This window comes from Drosophila eugracilis, unplaced genomic scaffold (genome assembly GCF_018153835.1).
Source record: "Drosophila eugracilis isolate 14026-0451.02 unplaced genomic scaffold, ASM1815383v1 contig_1897, whole genome shotgun sequence".
NCBI classification, from domain to species: domain Eukaryota; kingdom Metazoa; phylum Arthropoda; class Insecta; order Diptera; family Drosophilidae; genus Drosophila; species Drosophila eugracilis.
In genome coordinates, this window is record NW_024572751.1 from 1,366,356 (window position 1) to 1,382,763 (window position 16,408).

At 40.0% G+C, this 16,408-nt stretch overlaps 4 protein-coding genes across 6 annotated transcripts; 1 reads left to right on the forward strand and 3 right to left on the reverse strand.

Annotated features, from left to right (window-relative positions):
* Positions 1-112: 112 nt before the first annotated feature.
* On the reverse strand, positions 113-3,036 carry LOC108115233 (transcription initiation factor TFIID subunit 6). Its single transcript, XM_041817801.1, has 4 exons — positions 3,032-3,036; positions 1,891-2,677; positions 1,662-1,831; positions 113-1,125 (listed from the first exon to the last, which is right to left on the reverse strand). Exons 1-4 carry the CDS (start codon positions 3,034-3,036, stop codon positions 345-347), a joined length of 1,743 nt encoding a protein of 580 aa, XP_041673735.1. The 3' UTR covers positions 113-344.
* An 869-nt stretch (positions 3,037-3,905) lies between these two features.
* On the reverse strand, positions 3,906-5,454 carry LOC108115328 (protein-L-isoaspartate(D-aspartate) O-methyltransferase). The gene is made up of 4 exons (XM_017226737.2): positions 5,256-5,454; positions 5,061-5,197; positions 4,190-4,594; positions 3,906-4,131 (listed from the first exon to the last, which is right to left on the reverse strand). The coding sequence occupies exons 1-4, from the start codon at positions 5,308-5,310 to the stop codon at positions 4,048-4,050; spliced, it is 681 nt and encodes a 226-aa protein (XP_017082226.1). The 5' UTR covers positions 5,311-5,454; the 3' UTR covers positions 3,906-4,047.
* A 446-nt stretch (positions 5,455-5,900) lies between these two features.
* Positions 5,901-9,200, forward strand: LOC108115325 (DNA cross-link repair 1A protein). Of its 2 annotated transcripts, XM_017226734.2 has the most exons (4): positions 5,901-6,017; positions 6,088-7,322; positions 7,382-7,835; positions 7,967-9,200. In XM_017226734.2, exons 2-4 carry the CDS (start codon positions 6,295-6,297, stop codon positions 8,705-8,707), a joined length of 2,223 nt encoding a protein of 740 aa, XP_017082223.2. In that variant the 5' UTR covers positions 5,901-6,017; positions 6,088-6,294; the 3' UTR covers positions 8,708-9,200. The 2 variants fall into 2 exon arrangements, with proteins under 2 accessions (XP_017082223.2, XP_017082222.2); XM_017226733.2 differs by having other exon boundaries at positions 5,901-7,322.
* Positions 9,201-9,298: 98 nt separating this feature from the next.
* On the reverse strand, positions 9,299-14,750 carry LOC108115327 (phosphatidylinositol 4-kinase type 2-alpha). 2 transcript variants are annotated; one of them, XM_017226735.2, is made up of 9 exons: positions 14,662-14,750; positions 14,087-14,488; positions 13,392-14,028; positions 11,228-11,346; positions 10,836-10,966; positions 10,578-10,773; positions 9,695-10,512; positions 9,561-9,629; positions 9,299-9,501 (listed from the first exon to the last, which is right to left on the reverse strand). In XM_017226735.2, exons 2-9 carry the CDS (start codon positions 14,249-14,251, stop codon positions 9,498-9,500), a joined length of 2,139 nt encoding a protein of 712 aa, XP_017082224.1. In that variant the 5' UTR covers positions 14,252-14,488; positions 14,662-14,750; the 3' UTR covers positions 9,299-9,497. The 2 variants fall into 2 exon arrangements, with proteins under 2 accessions (XP_017082224.1, XP_017082225.1); XM_017226736.2 differs by lacking the exons at positions 13,392-14,028; positions 14,087-14,488; positions 14,662-14,750 and adding an exon at positions 12,031-12,539.
* Between the last annotated feature and the right edge of the window lie 1,658 nt (positions 14,751-16,408).

The window sequence follows — 16,408 nt, forward strand, 5'->3', positions numbered from 1 at the left end:
GAATTGCAATTTAATTTTATTCTTTATTTCTTAAACAGTTTAATTAGGGTTGCCGTTTCTTGTTTAGCTTATTATCAAGTTATCCAAATATAAGTATATATTTAATCTTTTATTTATCTACGTACAACTTAGGATTTTGTTATTTTACTATTAACGTTAGTTACTACTCTGTAAATATATATTTTTTTCTTTAACAAACATATACAACTTTATATACAAGCATTAGGGAATCATTTAATCTTTGAATTTCTTAAAGTAATTGTTTAACAAAATTAAATGATTTTTAGATTTTTCGCGATCTTAGACTAGAAAAATATTCAATCGAATTTATTACGGTAAAATTGTTACTTGAGTAAAAAGTTTATAGGCTTAATGCCATTAATGCATGTTTTGGAAACATATCCGTTTCTCATTGGTGGCAAAATACAAAGCTTGTTTGACTTTAAAGGTATTCCATTACTGGCTGGCGGAAAAGGTATTGGCGGGATTGAGCCGTTCTTATTTGGAGGCCCCCGAGCCTGCGCCGCGCAATCCGGAAACTTCGCAATAAGAACATGCTTTTGACCCTGAGCCATTGGATTGGACAATATACCTGGTGCGAGTATGACTGGATGCCCCTTTATAGGTGCAATAAGAGGATCAGATTGTAAAATTTCTTTTGAATTCCGAATACCACTACTAGGAATTTTTTGCTTATTTTGGTGCTCGGCAAGCATTTTGGTTTGGTGCAATCTGTATGCCTCTTCTGCCTCCGCCTTGGCTAGAGCTTCTCCTGCCATCTTTACTCGGGCTACTATGACAGCAGCACACAACAGCGGTCCCAGATATCCGTATACAGTTTCATACTGCTCCGGAAGATCTGGCGCTTTGTGAATACTCTTCAGAACCGGGGTGCACGTCTTTACCAAACGATGGCGAATGTATTTAGCTGCCAGCCTTTCCGGGCTACAGCTGGCGCTGGAGCTGTCATCACTGGCAGTCAAGTAAGGCTCGAGAAGTTCGGATAGATAAGCTATTTGAGGAACTATACAGGCGCGTACCGCATCATTGCCCATCTTCCCCAGGCCAATGACTGCTCCAAACACCGTCGTCAGTGGCTGCTTTTGTAGACCCTGTCTGTAAGTCCTGCAAAAAATAAAATTATTTAAGCAATTAACTGTTAAACTTTTTAATTTTAAGATCAAATAGAATCTAAGAAGTTATCTTAAAAAGCATCAAAAAGCTCAAAGAAACCCAAGATATTTTTAAACATAAGCAAAACGGATGAGGAACCCCAGTAGTAGAATTCGAACTATAGGTGAACGCCTTTATCACATTGTTTATTTATGTATGTTCTATCTGTGTCAAACAATAACGCTTTGTAAATATATATAAAACATAAAAAAATTACCAAACACTTTTTGAAAAAAAAGAACAACTTCTGATATTTTTTTAAACCATAAGGCAGAAACTTTCGTAGGTAAAATTGATTACACTTTTTATGTGGCTCCATCATGATGAAGCACCGTAAACGTGGCAATAGTGAGGATCTATCCTCTAAAAATTATGACACATACCATTGACTATAAGAAAATAAGTAAATAAGAAAGCCTGTAGAAAATCATTTTAACCTAAAAAATATATATAATATCGAATAACCCACGCATGTTCCATGTACTTGCCCAATAACTCTGGGCAGGAGATTGTTGTCGGAGGCTTTAAAGTGACGCACGATATAGGCCATTATGTTGCCGGAGTATTCCCTCAAAGACCAGTGATCCATTAAGCGAAGGGATGAGCAGGCCTGTTTGGTTAATAGGCAGGATAGAACGGCCGGTACTATAAAGTGGAGCTACAAATCCAACAGACGCATTCTTCAGCTGATTATATTCATGTTTGCCTAATACTCACATATTGCAACAAGTTCAACCGGGGGTTTCCTAAAAGAGCTCTCACAATGCGCATTAGGTATAGAAGCAACGGCATGTTCTGCTCGGTCACATTGAAGATTACGGTGTCCGCGACGAACTCGCTCAACGTGGGCAGTAGAACCTCCAGCGAGGGATCTGTGGAGAGGGTTTGGAGTGCCCTCTGGCGCCTGGACTCGGAAACGCCTACGCAGGCATCCGTAACCAGTTCATAAAAGAACTGCTGCTCCTTAGTCAACGGATAGCGCTTACAGGGCTTTAGCAGCACCTGCTCGTGCTTCAACCAGCCGGAGTGCGACCGAGCTGGTTCCAGTGAAATCTCTACTTCAGAAGCCTGCACGGAAACAAATTGTTTTGGTCCAGGTTCAACGATAAGAGCTCCGCTTGTGAGGCTGGGCAACTCTTCGGCTGAAAGCCTTGAGCAATCATCGCTAAGGACCAACCTGAAAAAAATGTCCATGCGCAGGTCGTCGTCCATACGGACAGCTTGCTGAATGTGCGACAGACTCAACCGGTGCTCACGGATGCGACGCATATATTTGCCCGCCTCGTTCAGCAAATTGGTAAAGTCTTCCTTTATATTGAGTGAAAGCCACTGCGCAGCATCTGGACTCAACTGCTGACCCGTGCTGTGCAAAAATATTGCGGACAATGAACTCAACGAAAGGGTCTTTTTACTTTCAATATTCGGGTGCACTTCATTGCCAAGGGCTTTCATTTCAGTTCTCTTTTTGTTTTCAAACTGCCCGATTTCGGCACTAGAGATGGCACTGGTCGATAGGCGCAATTACCGGTCAGACAGGGTCGTCACGAAATCCCGCCAATCGGATTTTTTGAAAATACAGAATAATATTAATACTCGATGATAAAATGTTATATATATGCCTTTTTTTTAATTTTTAAATGTCAGATGTCAGCACAGCATGCCACAATACACCAGAGTAGCAATTTGCCTCCCAATAAAAACATAATATTAAGTTTCCATTTATTAAATGAAAGCAATCTATTAAAGTGTTAAAATATTAACTAAATGGAATATTACGTGACTAACCATTAAACTTAAGATTAAATTATCCAATAACCTTAAGATAGGTTTACATGGAGTAATGTGTGTGGGTAAGCACTTCATAATCCTAAAATTAAATTAAATTTAAATGATATTATACCGCGCCAATTTCGTAGGGTCCCTGTATATGCAGCATCCTTATCTCGTCTAAAGAAATCCTGGCATGTGTTTCTAAATTTATTAAATTTCTTTCAGTTTTTTTTTTTTAAATCGCGATATAAAACTTTTTTTTTTTTGTTTATTTTAGACCGCTGGGAGAACGGATGCTCAACTCACGTCGAGACCTTTTTTTATACTAATGCTTTAAAATTTCCTTAGCCGACATAAGTTTGACTTTGACATTAATGTCAAGTGAAACGGGTGAAACCAAAAATGTTTGTTCCAAATTAAAAGTTTAAATGCGTTGTCCAAAAAAATGTACTGTAATTTTATAAAAAAAAAAACATCTTTACGAATACATTTCTTTTATTCTTTCCTCTTAAGTGCTGATAATGCTAATTCGGTATACCATTAGTTATGAGAAGGAAATGTATGCTGCAATAATTAAAAATGATTGATAATATTATTTGTTAATTATAGCTTTTAAACATTTACATTTAAAATTTAAAATTTTTTAATTACAATATAGACCTGATTGTAACAAAATATTACTCTTTTTTCACCTAACGAAATATACTAAATTTTTTTGACCTATTTTAATTTCAATAATTTTGATGTCTAGATTTAAATGTTGGTCATGTAAACTAGTGTTTGCCTCATAGTGTTTTAAAATCAAATATAATATGTAATTCTGTAAACATATCAAAGCATGTGCATATGCATAATTTGTCAATGGCAATTTCATTTGTCAAATTTGATCCCAACCCAGCCTAATCATAGTATTTTTATCATTAGCTAAAAACACAAATTTTGACAAACAGACTTTTTGAATGTATGTTCAGGAAACTTATTTAATTGAAAACAAGCAGTTTAATTCATATTGGATACTTAATACTAGCGATAGTACGCCCAAATTTGGTATATAATAAAGCCAAAAAGCACCACAACAAACATAAACCTTCCAACTCGATGCAGTCAGGACTTCAGGTCAGTGAGGGGAACGTACATCACGCCCATAAGACGTGTCATTTGCACCTTCCCATCTTCATCCTTGTCGTACTGTGGAATTCGATAAGAATTAGTTACTATTTAATAATAGTTAATAGTTTATAGACACCTGTTGCATGTACTGGGAGCCGCCGTCAGGGCCAACAGGAACTATAAGGCGCCCGCCGTTGGCCAGTTGGTTTATCAATTCGGTGGGCGTATCCGGAGCAGCAGCACCCACATGGATAGCGTTGTAGGGAGAACTTGCAGGGTATCCCTTTCTGCCGTCGCCTTCGACGATCAGCAACTGGCCGGAGTCAAGCATGCTTCGGTCATCAGTATTCAAGTTGGCTTTGCTAAGCCGCACCAGCTCCGCTTGGTGCTCTATGCCTACGATACGGGTCTCCGCATCTGCACCCTTAGCCATTATGTACCGATAAAAGCAGGCTGTAAGGTATCCAGATCCAGAGCCTACATCCAGTACGTGTGCACCAGGCTTTAAGTGTTCGCGAAGGTACTCCAAGGCAAAGGCGTGCTAAGTTAATAGAGAGAAATAAGTTATTTAAAATGTGAAAATATGTAGAATCCAAACCTTCAGGTTTTCTAAACGGTTCAAGAATGAACTAACTCATACACATAAGGATGGGTAAAGTCGAATTAAGCGAGGATATTAGAATTATTTTTGTATAATTTTTTCCAACCGTTTTTTTTTATTTTTTATAGTTAAGATTTCCAATATGTAATTTTCATTATGCCGAGGACTAGGATAGAGAATAATACAATTTTATAGACACTTGGGTAATTTGTATTTCATATTACTTATGAAATATACATGGTTTACGATTCAACCCTTAAATTTAAATACACTTTGAACATTTGGATAAAACCCAAGTAGGCTTAAATACTATCAATCAAATTCAAAAACTTATGCAAAGCGCCTAATGAATTTAAAGATTTATAAGTCTAGTTGAACAAATTCCAATCCCGAATTTCAAAGTTACCATATGTGGAGCACTGATGGTGACACCACCTCCGATGGGTTGGGGGGCGTCCGTGTAAGGGTTTCTTGGTGAATAGTGCTTGCGGTCGGTTTCTTTCATTGCCTTGGCCACCGCATCACTGGCAATGACTCCGTGATCTTAAAGATTTTGATCTTATTAATAACTCTTCATATGCAAAATAGATGCAAGGCTTACCCTTTAGTTGACGAATGAGGTCCTCATTATTGGCCCCCACAGAACGCCACGCCATGCTGAAGGCGCGGACGAACAGGCCCAGCTTTATAATCCCAAAAATAAATTCCTTTTTTTTCAACGTTCTGACTTTGTTTTGTTTTCGTTTTGATGTTACCAGACGTGTAGATGGATAGTAGTGGTAATACCATATTTTACAATGGATTTGTTATGGGTATGGTCACACGAAATAAAAATCACTATTTGAAAAATTAATAAACATGTAAACTTGTACAAAAAGGCGACACTAAAAATTAGGGGGGTAATTGGATAAAAGAAACTTGGTATAAAAGCTATATATAATCATGTTTTACTTATAAAACCCTCAATATATTTTTTTCTGAAATTGTCTGCTCAAAGAAAATATATTTTTCTAAAACTGAACAATGTTTGACAAGTAAAAAGAGGAACAGTATTTTTTAAGCTAAAATTGTATATTCCCTTTGCTCACAAATATACTGTACTTTTTATTATCTTTATTTTCTAGATTTGGCCTTTTTACTAAAGGCCAAAATTTTCATAATACTTGATTTTTCATTAAAAAATCGTAGACTTGACTTATCACCTATGTATGTACATATATGTATGTGGTAAAGTGATAACTCACCAATATAAGTATTACCCGAAATTGATCCCCATTTATCATTAATGATAACAAAATCGATCATTATCTAAACTTTGGTGGATTTATAGAGAGATACCAAACAATAAAGAAAGGGGAACCGAGTAAGTGGACGCAAGCTGGCAACTATTGAGCTTAGTTTACTTATCGATTTAATCTCACCCAACTATGCAGGTACAATAAACGGGGTTTCTTGCATTTGCTTAATTAGATCACCCGATTTGGATTACGCACTCAGTCTTATTTAATCTGATGAAGATTGTGTTAGGAAACAAAGTGAGGAAACAAGTGAGAAACATCTTTAGCCAAAGAGCATCCAGATTCTAATTGTTATCGCTACCTTATTTGTAATCGATATCAGGGGAGGATATTGTAAACAAAATGTCCAATGTGGGAAAGATTAAGATAAAGGCATTTGCAGAAATGCAGGCCACCACAGCTATAAATGTGGAACCAGAACCGCAGGCCAACATCGACAATAAAACGCCTGAGAAGAAAAGGGAGGGGAGAACTCGTGCGGCTACCACCACAAAAAAAGGCCAAGCAAAAACTGCTCCTGGTCTAATCATTGCCAACACTGTGATTAAGCGTTCAAATAAGAAGACTCCGCTGCCAGGTCAAATGCGCATCGATACCTTCTTCAAAAGCGCTGCTAAGAACTACAAAGTAAACAAGGAACCACAGTCAAGCTTTAAAGCAGAGGATCAACCCCTACCAAAGCGAAAGGGCTCTTCCAGAGGACGCAAGCGTCTGTTCGATGAGTCTACCACAACATCCGCCGCGTCTACAGACACGGTGGATCACAATCCGCCAGTGAAGCGCATACAGCCTAGTCGTCAAGCAAAAGGCAAGGAAAACACGAGTCTCTCCAATCTCGAGGTGATTGATCTATGCTCCGAGGAAGAGCACGTCATCAAAGAGGAAGCGGAAACGTCTCCCACGCCAGTAGCTAGCATTAGCAGTCCAAAGACAGTGGTAATAACAAAAGCCAAGCTCAGTAGAGGTGCTGGTGTGAAAGCCTCTGAAATCATTGGATCTGGAGTGGAGACCACTTCAAAATCATCAATGGATTCAATAGAAAGTCCCCTGTCCAAAAAATCCACTAGTCGCAAACAAAGGAAGCCAAAGCCATGCCCTCCTTACAAAATCATTGAGGGAACATCTTTCTGCGTCGATGGCTTTCAATTTGGCGATATAGATGGAGTCACGCATTACTTCCTCACTCACTATCATGCGGATCACTACATTGGTCTGACAAAAAAGTTTTGCTATCCCCTATTTATGAGTCCCACAACTGCGAGACTAGTAAGAACCTTTATTAAAATTGATGAGTTGTATATCAACGAGATTGACGTGGACCAGGTTGTTACGGTGGATAATGTGGAAGTTACAGCCTTAGAAGCTAACCAGTAAGAGCAATGCCTTTTTCCTACTTTCAGCCTAGCAAACTTTCTGTTTTAACTTCCAGCTGCCCTGGAGCTGTGATGTTTTTCTTTAAACTAAATTCTGGTGAATGCATCCTGCACACCGGAGATTTTAGGGCTAGCGCTGAAATGGAATCCTTGCCTATATTCTGGAACCATGCCAACATCGATCTGCTTTATCTAGACACGACGTACCTAAACAAAAACTACGATTTCTGCCACCAGAGCGAGAGCATAGACCAAGCAACGAATTTAGTGCGCGCCTTTATAGAGAAAAATCCGGACAAGAGAATCCTTATCGTCTGCGGCTCGTATGTGATAGGCAAGGAAAAGATCTGGCTCGCCGTGGCAAAGGAGTTCACCATGAGAGTTTGGACGGAGAAAAATCGCAGCGCTGCAATCAAATGCCTGAATTGTCCAGATCTACAATCCGTTCTCACTGACGATCCCAGCGAAGCAAACTTGCATGTTCTTTCCATGGGAAAAGTCAGTTATCCGGTATGTAGTAATGGTAATGAATAATTTATCAAAATATTTGGGGACATTCCAACTTGAAAACATATAAAGTTATCTTTAAAAAAAAAATCTAGCTTTAATCTTTAATATTACTCTTTACTCTTTTGTTTCAGAGCCTGGTAGAGTATTTTAGTCTTTTTGACGAACGTTATGACATGTTGCTAGGCATAAGACCCAGCGGGTGGGAGAAAAACAGTAAGCCTTCCTACGGAAAGCGAATCAGCACGATAGGAATTGAGTACTCGGAACACTCTAGCTACAAGGAGTTGGAGCGGTTCGTTCGCTTCCTCAAGCCCAAGCGAGTCATAAGCACCGTTCCTGTAGGTCGTGATCTCTTTGTCACTGGAAAAGTGCCTACCCAGTGGTACAAATACGAAGGTCGGGCATCTATGCTGAGTACTGGATATCAGCCATCGATATCGTCTTTTCTGGCAACGCCACAACGTGTTGTTCCAAAAATGAGTTCGGAGACTGCAATGATATTAAGCCCAGATGAAGAGTTAACTTCCAATGGGATTAGGGATGGGGTAGAAGATGATAACCTCAAACATGATTTTAATATAGTGGTTAAAAACGAACCTTTGCGACCGGATTCTGGCCGATGTTCTGAAACAACTATTATAAACAAAGGACTGGAATCGGAAATTTTTTATGATATTGAAATAGACGTTAAAAACGAAGTACAAATAGCGGAGGAGTCACAAGGTCCCGAGAGAAAAGAAGTTTCGTTAAGTAATAGATCCGTTATTGTTGTCGAGAAAAAGGAGCAGCACGTCAATGCCAATAGTAGCCTTTGCAAGGCAGTTGTAGTTAGTAGACTGACGTCGGACGCTTCCGACGATTGGCTTTTATAGTGATTCAATTAAAGCTTAACATTGATTAAATGTGAATAGATCATAGTTTAAATGAGGCCGCTAATTGTTTTTAGATACTTCGTTATTAAATAACAAGCTCAAGAATATAGATGGATCATAAAGATTTGTAGTTTCTCCTTAACTGTTATAATAATAATATTTTGATGTTAAAATATAAGGCTTGCCTTTGACATACAAATATTATGAATACTATACAAATGTATTTTTGCTTGATTTATGTATATTTCTAGATTGTTTGGCTGCCTTCCTCCTTAAACTCAATTAGTTTGGGTGTGGGAATACACCCTAATAAGCTAACATAACTTATAGTTTTGATAGGGAAACCATTAAATAGATGTTAATACAAATAACAATGGGCATCCTTCAGTAAGATAACAGTATGCAATGAGTGCTAACGAATGTAAATGAGTTTTGATTACTTCACTGATATGCTCTATGTATAATTTAAGAATAAAGAAAGTACAAGTATAAATCGCTTGAGCGTTGGCTGTTTGAAATGACCTATACAAACACTTGACAAACAAAAGTTAATTCCTACATATACATAACCATGGTAAGCTAAACTCGTAATTAAAGTATAAAATTATTGCATGTTTTTTTGGCCAAAAGAAAAATATAAAAAGAAATACATTTCCCGACTGCAAATAATTACGATTTAGAATTACACTAGACAACAACGAAGCGCATATACATGACTATGATGAGGCGGCAGGACCGGTCTGCACGATTTGGTTTTTGGTGGGGTTAGCAAGGGCTCCTCCATAGAAATTTAGCTGAAAATAACGAAGCTAGTAAATAATTAAATAGGACGATCATGAATTCAAGAATTTACCACCAAGAGAAGAAAGGGCTTTTGTTTTGGAAGCGCTGTGTAAATGAAAAGAAACGACTGCCACTTGATCTATGAAACAGAAACGAACGCATTATTAAGTAGACCATATAATTATTAAGCGACGGTGTACTTACCTCTCCACAATGACCGCTGGCATCTGAACCAATTGCACCGGCGACTTGCCATCCCTAAGGGCTTGGGTGAGATTAAGAATTTGGCCCCGCATCACAGACATCTGGCGCTCAAACAGACGCTTGTCAAAGCCACGATCCTGCTGGAACAGGTACAACAGTTCCGTGCAAATCTCCTCTACAAAATTCATATCTGACAACTGCGGCAGCACGTGATCTTTGATTTCATCACTAAATGGAATTTTTGCTTGTGGCAACCATGCCCAATGGTAGGGATAAGCTCGCCAAGAATCCGGATGCTTAAAGGGAAAAGCGAGACCATTGTCGATGGCAGCGATCCGAATGAAAGCCGAATTAACCACATTCCAATCGGGTTCAGAAGAAGGGGTTCTGGAGGAAGGCTCATCCTCGCTACTCGCAAAGCTGCTGCTGTCCTGCTGTCCATTTGTGGCTGCTCCGCCAGCCGGATTGCTTTTGGGGCCAGTATCTTTGGCGTTTAGATTCTTATTCCCCTGCGACTCGTTCAGATCAACGATTTCTGAAACTCCCAAAGCGTTGGGCAGTTTGGGACGAACAACACCGTGCATTGTTTGGCCACCCGTGCCGAGCACCTGGCTCTTTATCTTCGGGGCAACGTACTTTATCAGCCAATTGTCATTACCGCGGTCAGTGTTACGAATAATATAATCCAGGACGACAAGGCGCTCGAACTGCAGCTGAAAGGACTTGGCCACCGACGGCGGCAAAGGTTCGCTGTCAAAGCGGCGCAGCCAGTAGTCGGCATCCTTGTAGCCCTCTACGAAGAGCTGAAAGGATCCAGTCTGCAGAGAGTTCCGAATGTATTGTAATTGTATCTTTTTGATTTATTTTAAAAAGTTATGTTTACCTTTAGAGGAAGGCTCATTCGGTTGAAATGAGCCGATGGATAGTGCTCCTTAATACGCTTCTTCAGCTTGGCCTTCTGGCGATCGATGCGGGCATAGTTAAAGCTCTCAGCCACGAGCCTGACCACACGTGTCTTTGGAACCACGCCCAAGTTAAGCTTTCGATCAACCAAACTGGCACCTGATTCGGAAAGGTATCTGCAATGTATACAAAAATGTCCATAAGTGACTAGTTTTGATGTAAATAAATATTATCTTACCCCTGATTGGGAATCAAACAAGCACGGCCGAAACAGCAGGGGCAGCACAGTTTGTGCATCCATTTGGTCCATTTTGGATTCAGTCTGCCATAGGGTTCCTCATCCTTGGGCTTGAATACAGCCAGACAGTGCTTAGGAAAAACAAGTAAATGTCTAGAAATTGGGTCTTATATAATCGATAAGCTATCCAAGATTAATAAAAGTGTTTCAGAGATAAACCAAAAGTTCCGCAAAGGCAACATGATTGCAGGACTTCCCCGATTTCCCGATTAATTGATCTTTGCGCGAATTAGTGAAAATTGATACAAGTTGTAGTTACAGATCTTAATGACTAAACTTTTAGCATGCGCAAGAGAAGCTAGAATATATATCAGTCATTAAAATATACTCACATGGGAGGCATCCTTGACGAAATAGGAACCGCTGCTACCCTGATAAATTCGTTCCGGCAGCACACCATGCTCGATGGCTCCTTCCGCCTTCGCCACAATCTCCGAGAAAAGCGGATCATCTGTAAAAATTAAAGATATAATTTTGAATTTACTGAAAGTTTTAAATTACTAATGAAGTTCGTGCGAAGGACAAAGATTCGCATGCCTCAGCTAACAAGGATAGACTGAGCTTTTCTCATACAAATTAAACCATTTTACTTTGAAATTGTATTCTAAATAATTTATTAATACACCGACAAAAAGCCTTTTAATGAGTCGACAATGGCCTGCCAGCTGTTGTATAAAAATACCTATAACAAACCTGCACGGGAGCGGGGAGAAGACTTTGATGAAGTTCAAGGCCCCACTCATCTTACAGTCAAAGTTCAAATTTCCTTACTTATTTATTACTTTTATAAAAGGACTAAAATAACCTATTTTCTTGAGTAGGAATGAAGAAATGTGCATTTGCCATTTGAAACTGAGTCGAAACTACTCTGAAGTTCACATGAAAACTTGAAGATTTTCGAAACTACCTATGAAGTCAAAGTTGTCGTTAAAATCGCCATATGAGTCCTGGCAAATGGTAAACACTTGCTGGATAAAGTGTTCCCGACTACTGCTCGACAAGCGCGACATGAAGACACAATTAAATAAAACGCGCCGGTAGCCAGTAGTCTTCAAGTCGGTTGTCAGTTGATAATGGAGAATCGGGTCACAATTAGCATAGCCAAAGCATTTCGATAAGGGCCAAACACACTTACAGAGGTTTCTCAGCGGACAGTTGGCACAATTGCATGGCGGTGCTACAATTTTGACGGTGACTGTGTCTTTGGAATCACGCGCCATCGAAGGCGAGTTAACTAATAGCGGAAGATCTCCTTCCAATTCCGACTGGGTCTCAAGGTAGTCCTTGGGCAACGGGCACTTGCCCTCGCAGCAGATGCAGGCGTAGGGCGCGGAGGCGGAAGCCACCGAGGACCTGCTCTCCAGTGCATCCCTGCTTGTCGAGGCTTGTTCATAGTTATATGGATTGGAAGTGGTCGCTGCCTTTTGGTTTGGCAATACCTCCTCGGTGAGAAACTTCTCTACATTGGTTTTAGCCATGGGGCTAGGTCCAATTGGCGTTAGTTGCTAACAGAACAAGTTCCATCTTTAAAAACGGCTGCGGTGGAATTTTGTAAACACTCCAGGGCAACGAGGGACCACGATCACACCCAAGTGCACCAACATTTACAATACAATTTTTTTGTTTTTATGTCGAAATGTTTTGGGACTTATATACAACGCACGAGTAAAGAAAGTTTTTGAATTTTGGGGCGAGGACGATAGGACTAACTCTTTTCAACCAACGGTAACTGTTAAATCCACAAATCACATAAAAACTAAAAATGAATGAGAAGTTATTAGTCATGACATGATGAAATGCATTAGTGCGAATCATCTGATTTATCAGGAGTGAGTCAAAATCGTTCTAATATCCCCAACAACAATAAAGGGAGCTGTAAATGCATTTGGAATAAGCTAACAACTACCTACTTCAGAACGATTTTTCAAGTTAAAATCAAGACAGAAGGTGATTTATGATTATTTTTAAGACCACGTAAGGAAATTCCATGAAAACTGCCAACACCCAACCTACATTGACCCTTGTAGTCATTAAATCTTAATTTTATCTAGCTCACTGCAATATTCTAAACATTCTAGGAAAAAGGAAATACCCTGTGAAATGTGTTTAATATCGGAAGATATTTTCCTTACAAAAGTATTAAAAAATAAAAGTCATCCCTGTATAAATCTAATATCTCGTGTATATATTATAAACCCTTCTTTTAACTAGTTAAGCCCTAAAAATAAACTTTACTACCCTACGAGTGAAATTTAAATTAGCCGTTTTTTCATTCTCATTTTATCATAAAGGCTAAGCATTAGTTCTACATTTGCGAAACTTTTTGGATTAGAATGCACAATATGTGGGCGGTACAAATTATAAGCATTACACGAGTAAGGCCTAGCAAACAAAGGAGCAATCTATATAAAAAGCACAGCTATAACGGGATGGGGAACACAAAGTTTGAAGCCATATCAACACTTGTACGACTTCGTTATACTGCTGCACACTCACCGCCAAATGTGTTCGATACAAATTCCACATGATCGTGACCACGTCCTAGTCCGCCTAACAGCTCGCTGATGCGGCTTCCGTGGCTGGCACTGCCTCCTCCCAGTAGCGGCTGCGACTCCCGGTTGTCGCTGGCCGCATCCGTGGACATGCCCTCGAAATCGATTTCTGGCACCAGGCAGATATCGTCAGCCTCGTCATGTGGATGACGGCCGAGGGCAATGTGCGAATTGGATTTCAGCGGAGATGTAGATGTAGAAGTGGCTACCTTCGCGGATGCGATATGACTAATGATCTGTGGCTGTTGGCTGTGGCTGTCGATGCTTTCCTCTGTACGACCTTTGAATCTATTGCTGCGCAGGTTTGAGCTCCTCTTTAGCAACACATCCTCCTCACCATCTTCGTCATCGCCGTCGTCAGTTTGATCTTCGTGGAACATGACCAACTTATCCAGTTGCGGTTTCTGTTGTGCTGCATCGCCCCCAGCACTCTCCTCGCCTAGAAGCAGGCCATTGCTGTGGTTTCTCTCCTCTGACACCTCTTCTTCGTCGTCATCGTCATCAACCGACAGTAGCATGGGTTCCCGCCCTTTTCTACCTCGTCTCCTGGTCTTACGTTTGCTCATGCCAACGGTGTTGATCTAGGAAAAGAGCACACATCATATTAAAGAGGAATGTGGTAGAGTTGAGTGCACCCACCTCTACTTTGGTGGTCAATTGATTGGTGGTCGATTCGAAACCATTTAAGAGGGGGGCCAGCTGGCTGCTTGGTGGCGTTAGGTCCTTGACAAAATCTCCAATGAGGTCTACCTCGTCCTCGAGCTGGAGCAGCGGGGGATCTGCGTGGTCTCGTGCTCCGTTCATGGCCAAAGCGTATGGCTGGCAAGTGGATGTCTGGGTGTGTGCCTCGAGGGCGTGGTGGGGGACTGGGTTGCGCTGTTTCCGCTGGATCCGCAGCAGACACAACAACAAAGGCCCGCGTGCAGCCTCTGCTTGCGCTTCTATATGTCACTTTTTGGGCGTCGCTTTACTATCTGTTATCTCCTTAGCCGCTTTTCCACCGCTGGCATGTTCCCGCACAATATACTTCTATTATTCGTGCTGGAATTTGATTACATTATTTGTTAATTGCCATCACTTTATGCTTGTATTTCGTTTGGCAATTATCGATTTTTGCTTTAAAGCCTCTGCTCCTGCCAGAGTTCAATATGTTTCGTCCAAGAACACAAGTAGGGGAAACAAGGGTCTCAATTTCCCAAGAAAAAGGTACTCACCATGCACTACGCAAAATAAACAAGCGAATTACGCGTTTTAATTTTCGCCAAGAACACGAAGGGAAAATGGTTGACTTGACTAACCAAACAGCTGATTAGTAGAATTCGCGGAGCTGCCACTTGCTGGTTCTGTGCACACCGAGTGGCAGCGCCGGACGTGAGAGCGCACAATACCTTAACCCCAGCATGCCGGATGTTCTAATGCGGCATAAATATTTTTGATATGAATTTAATTTAAACAAGAAGAAACGCTTAGACGAATGCCGCGACTATCCCGTTTCTGTTTTACACAATTTTAAAATATTCGTTTTGCTAGTGGAAATATACAATGCGCCACCTATTGCCAGAGAACGCATGTTGAGTAACTGATAGTTACGTCACTGCCCAGGCCTCACGCCTTATAACCCACATTTCTTCATAAATAGCGAAATAATGTTCCGATTCGAAAAATCCTTGGTACATAGATAGATATTGTTATGTTATTCAAGGTCAAACGAAGACATACACTATAATATTATGAACACCACAGTTTTCCGCGGCTTGTGGGTGCCAGAGTAGGCGTGGCTTGATCGGAAAAAATAACAATTCTCATAAGGGGCATCATAAAAATCTACATGTTTAATACGAACTTTCTAGCACTTATAGTTACCGAGATATCAGCTTTTCTAAAGAATGCGAAAACCGTCCTTTGAGCTTGAGTGGGTGTGGCCGGATAATAATACCAACATCAGACGCGCTGGCATCTCAAGATTGTACATGTTGGATTTCAACTTTCTAGCTCTGATAGTTCCTGAGATTTCAGCGATTTTAGTTTTTCGTGTTTTGTGGGCTTTAGAGTAGGCGAGACCGGATGCTGAAATAAACTTACGCTGTGTAGGGACCTCAAGAATCTTCATGCCTAATCTCAACTGTGTATCTGTTATAGTTTCTGAGATCTCAGCGTTCATACGGACGGACGGACATGGCTCAATAAACTTCGCTATTGATCCTGATCAAGAATATACAGTCTGTATACAGTCTGCACATAATTTATTCGTATGAGTTACATGTTTATTGCCTAATATCTCGAGAAATACGTAACTGAAATTAAAATGTAATATCTCAAATGAAAGATACACATTTCGAGAATATATTTTAAACATAAAATTTACAAGTTTTAACATTAATACTAGATAATTTCCTTAATAACACAAAAAAGTAATTTTTTACACACAAAAATTATTCGTACACTTCTCATTCTTGACTTCTATTTCTGAATCCCAACGGTAATCCGCGATTCTTTTTCAAACTGTACTTCGGAGCAAACTTGCTGTAATTGGACGAAATGGGTGACCCCGGTCAAGATTTATCCCTAAATTTTCGAAAAACTATAATAAAATTATATTTAGCGAACCCAAAACCGGTAGAAATATTGTCAAGTCACCTTCCACAATGCAAAGTTTGATACAAAAAAATATCTAAACACTGGAGAATTTGCAGAAGAACATAGAAAATCTGGAAGGAACCACATACTAACACCACGGGAGGAGCATAAAGTTGTAAATACGGCATTACAAAATCCAAGAATAACATCCGCAACAATTCCTAAAACCCTAGAGAAGCCTTCAGAAAAAAAATGTTGTACCCAAACCATTCGGAACACCCTACTCAATGCTGGTATACATGGTAGAGTTGTTCGTAAAAACCCATTGTTTTCTGATTATAACATGCGTTTGGAGACCGCAAAAGTGCATGAAAAAGTGCATTT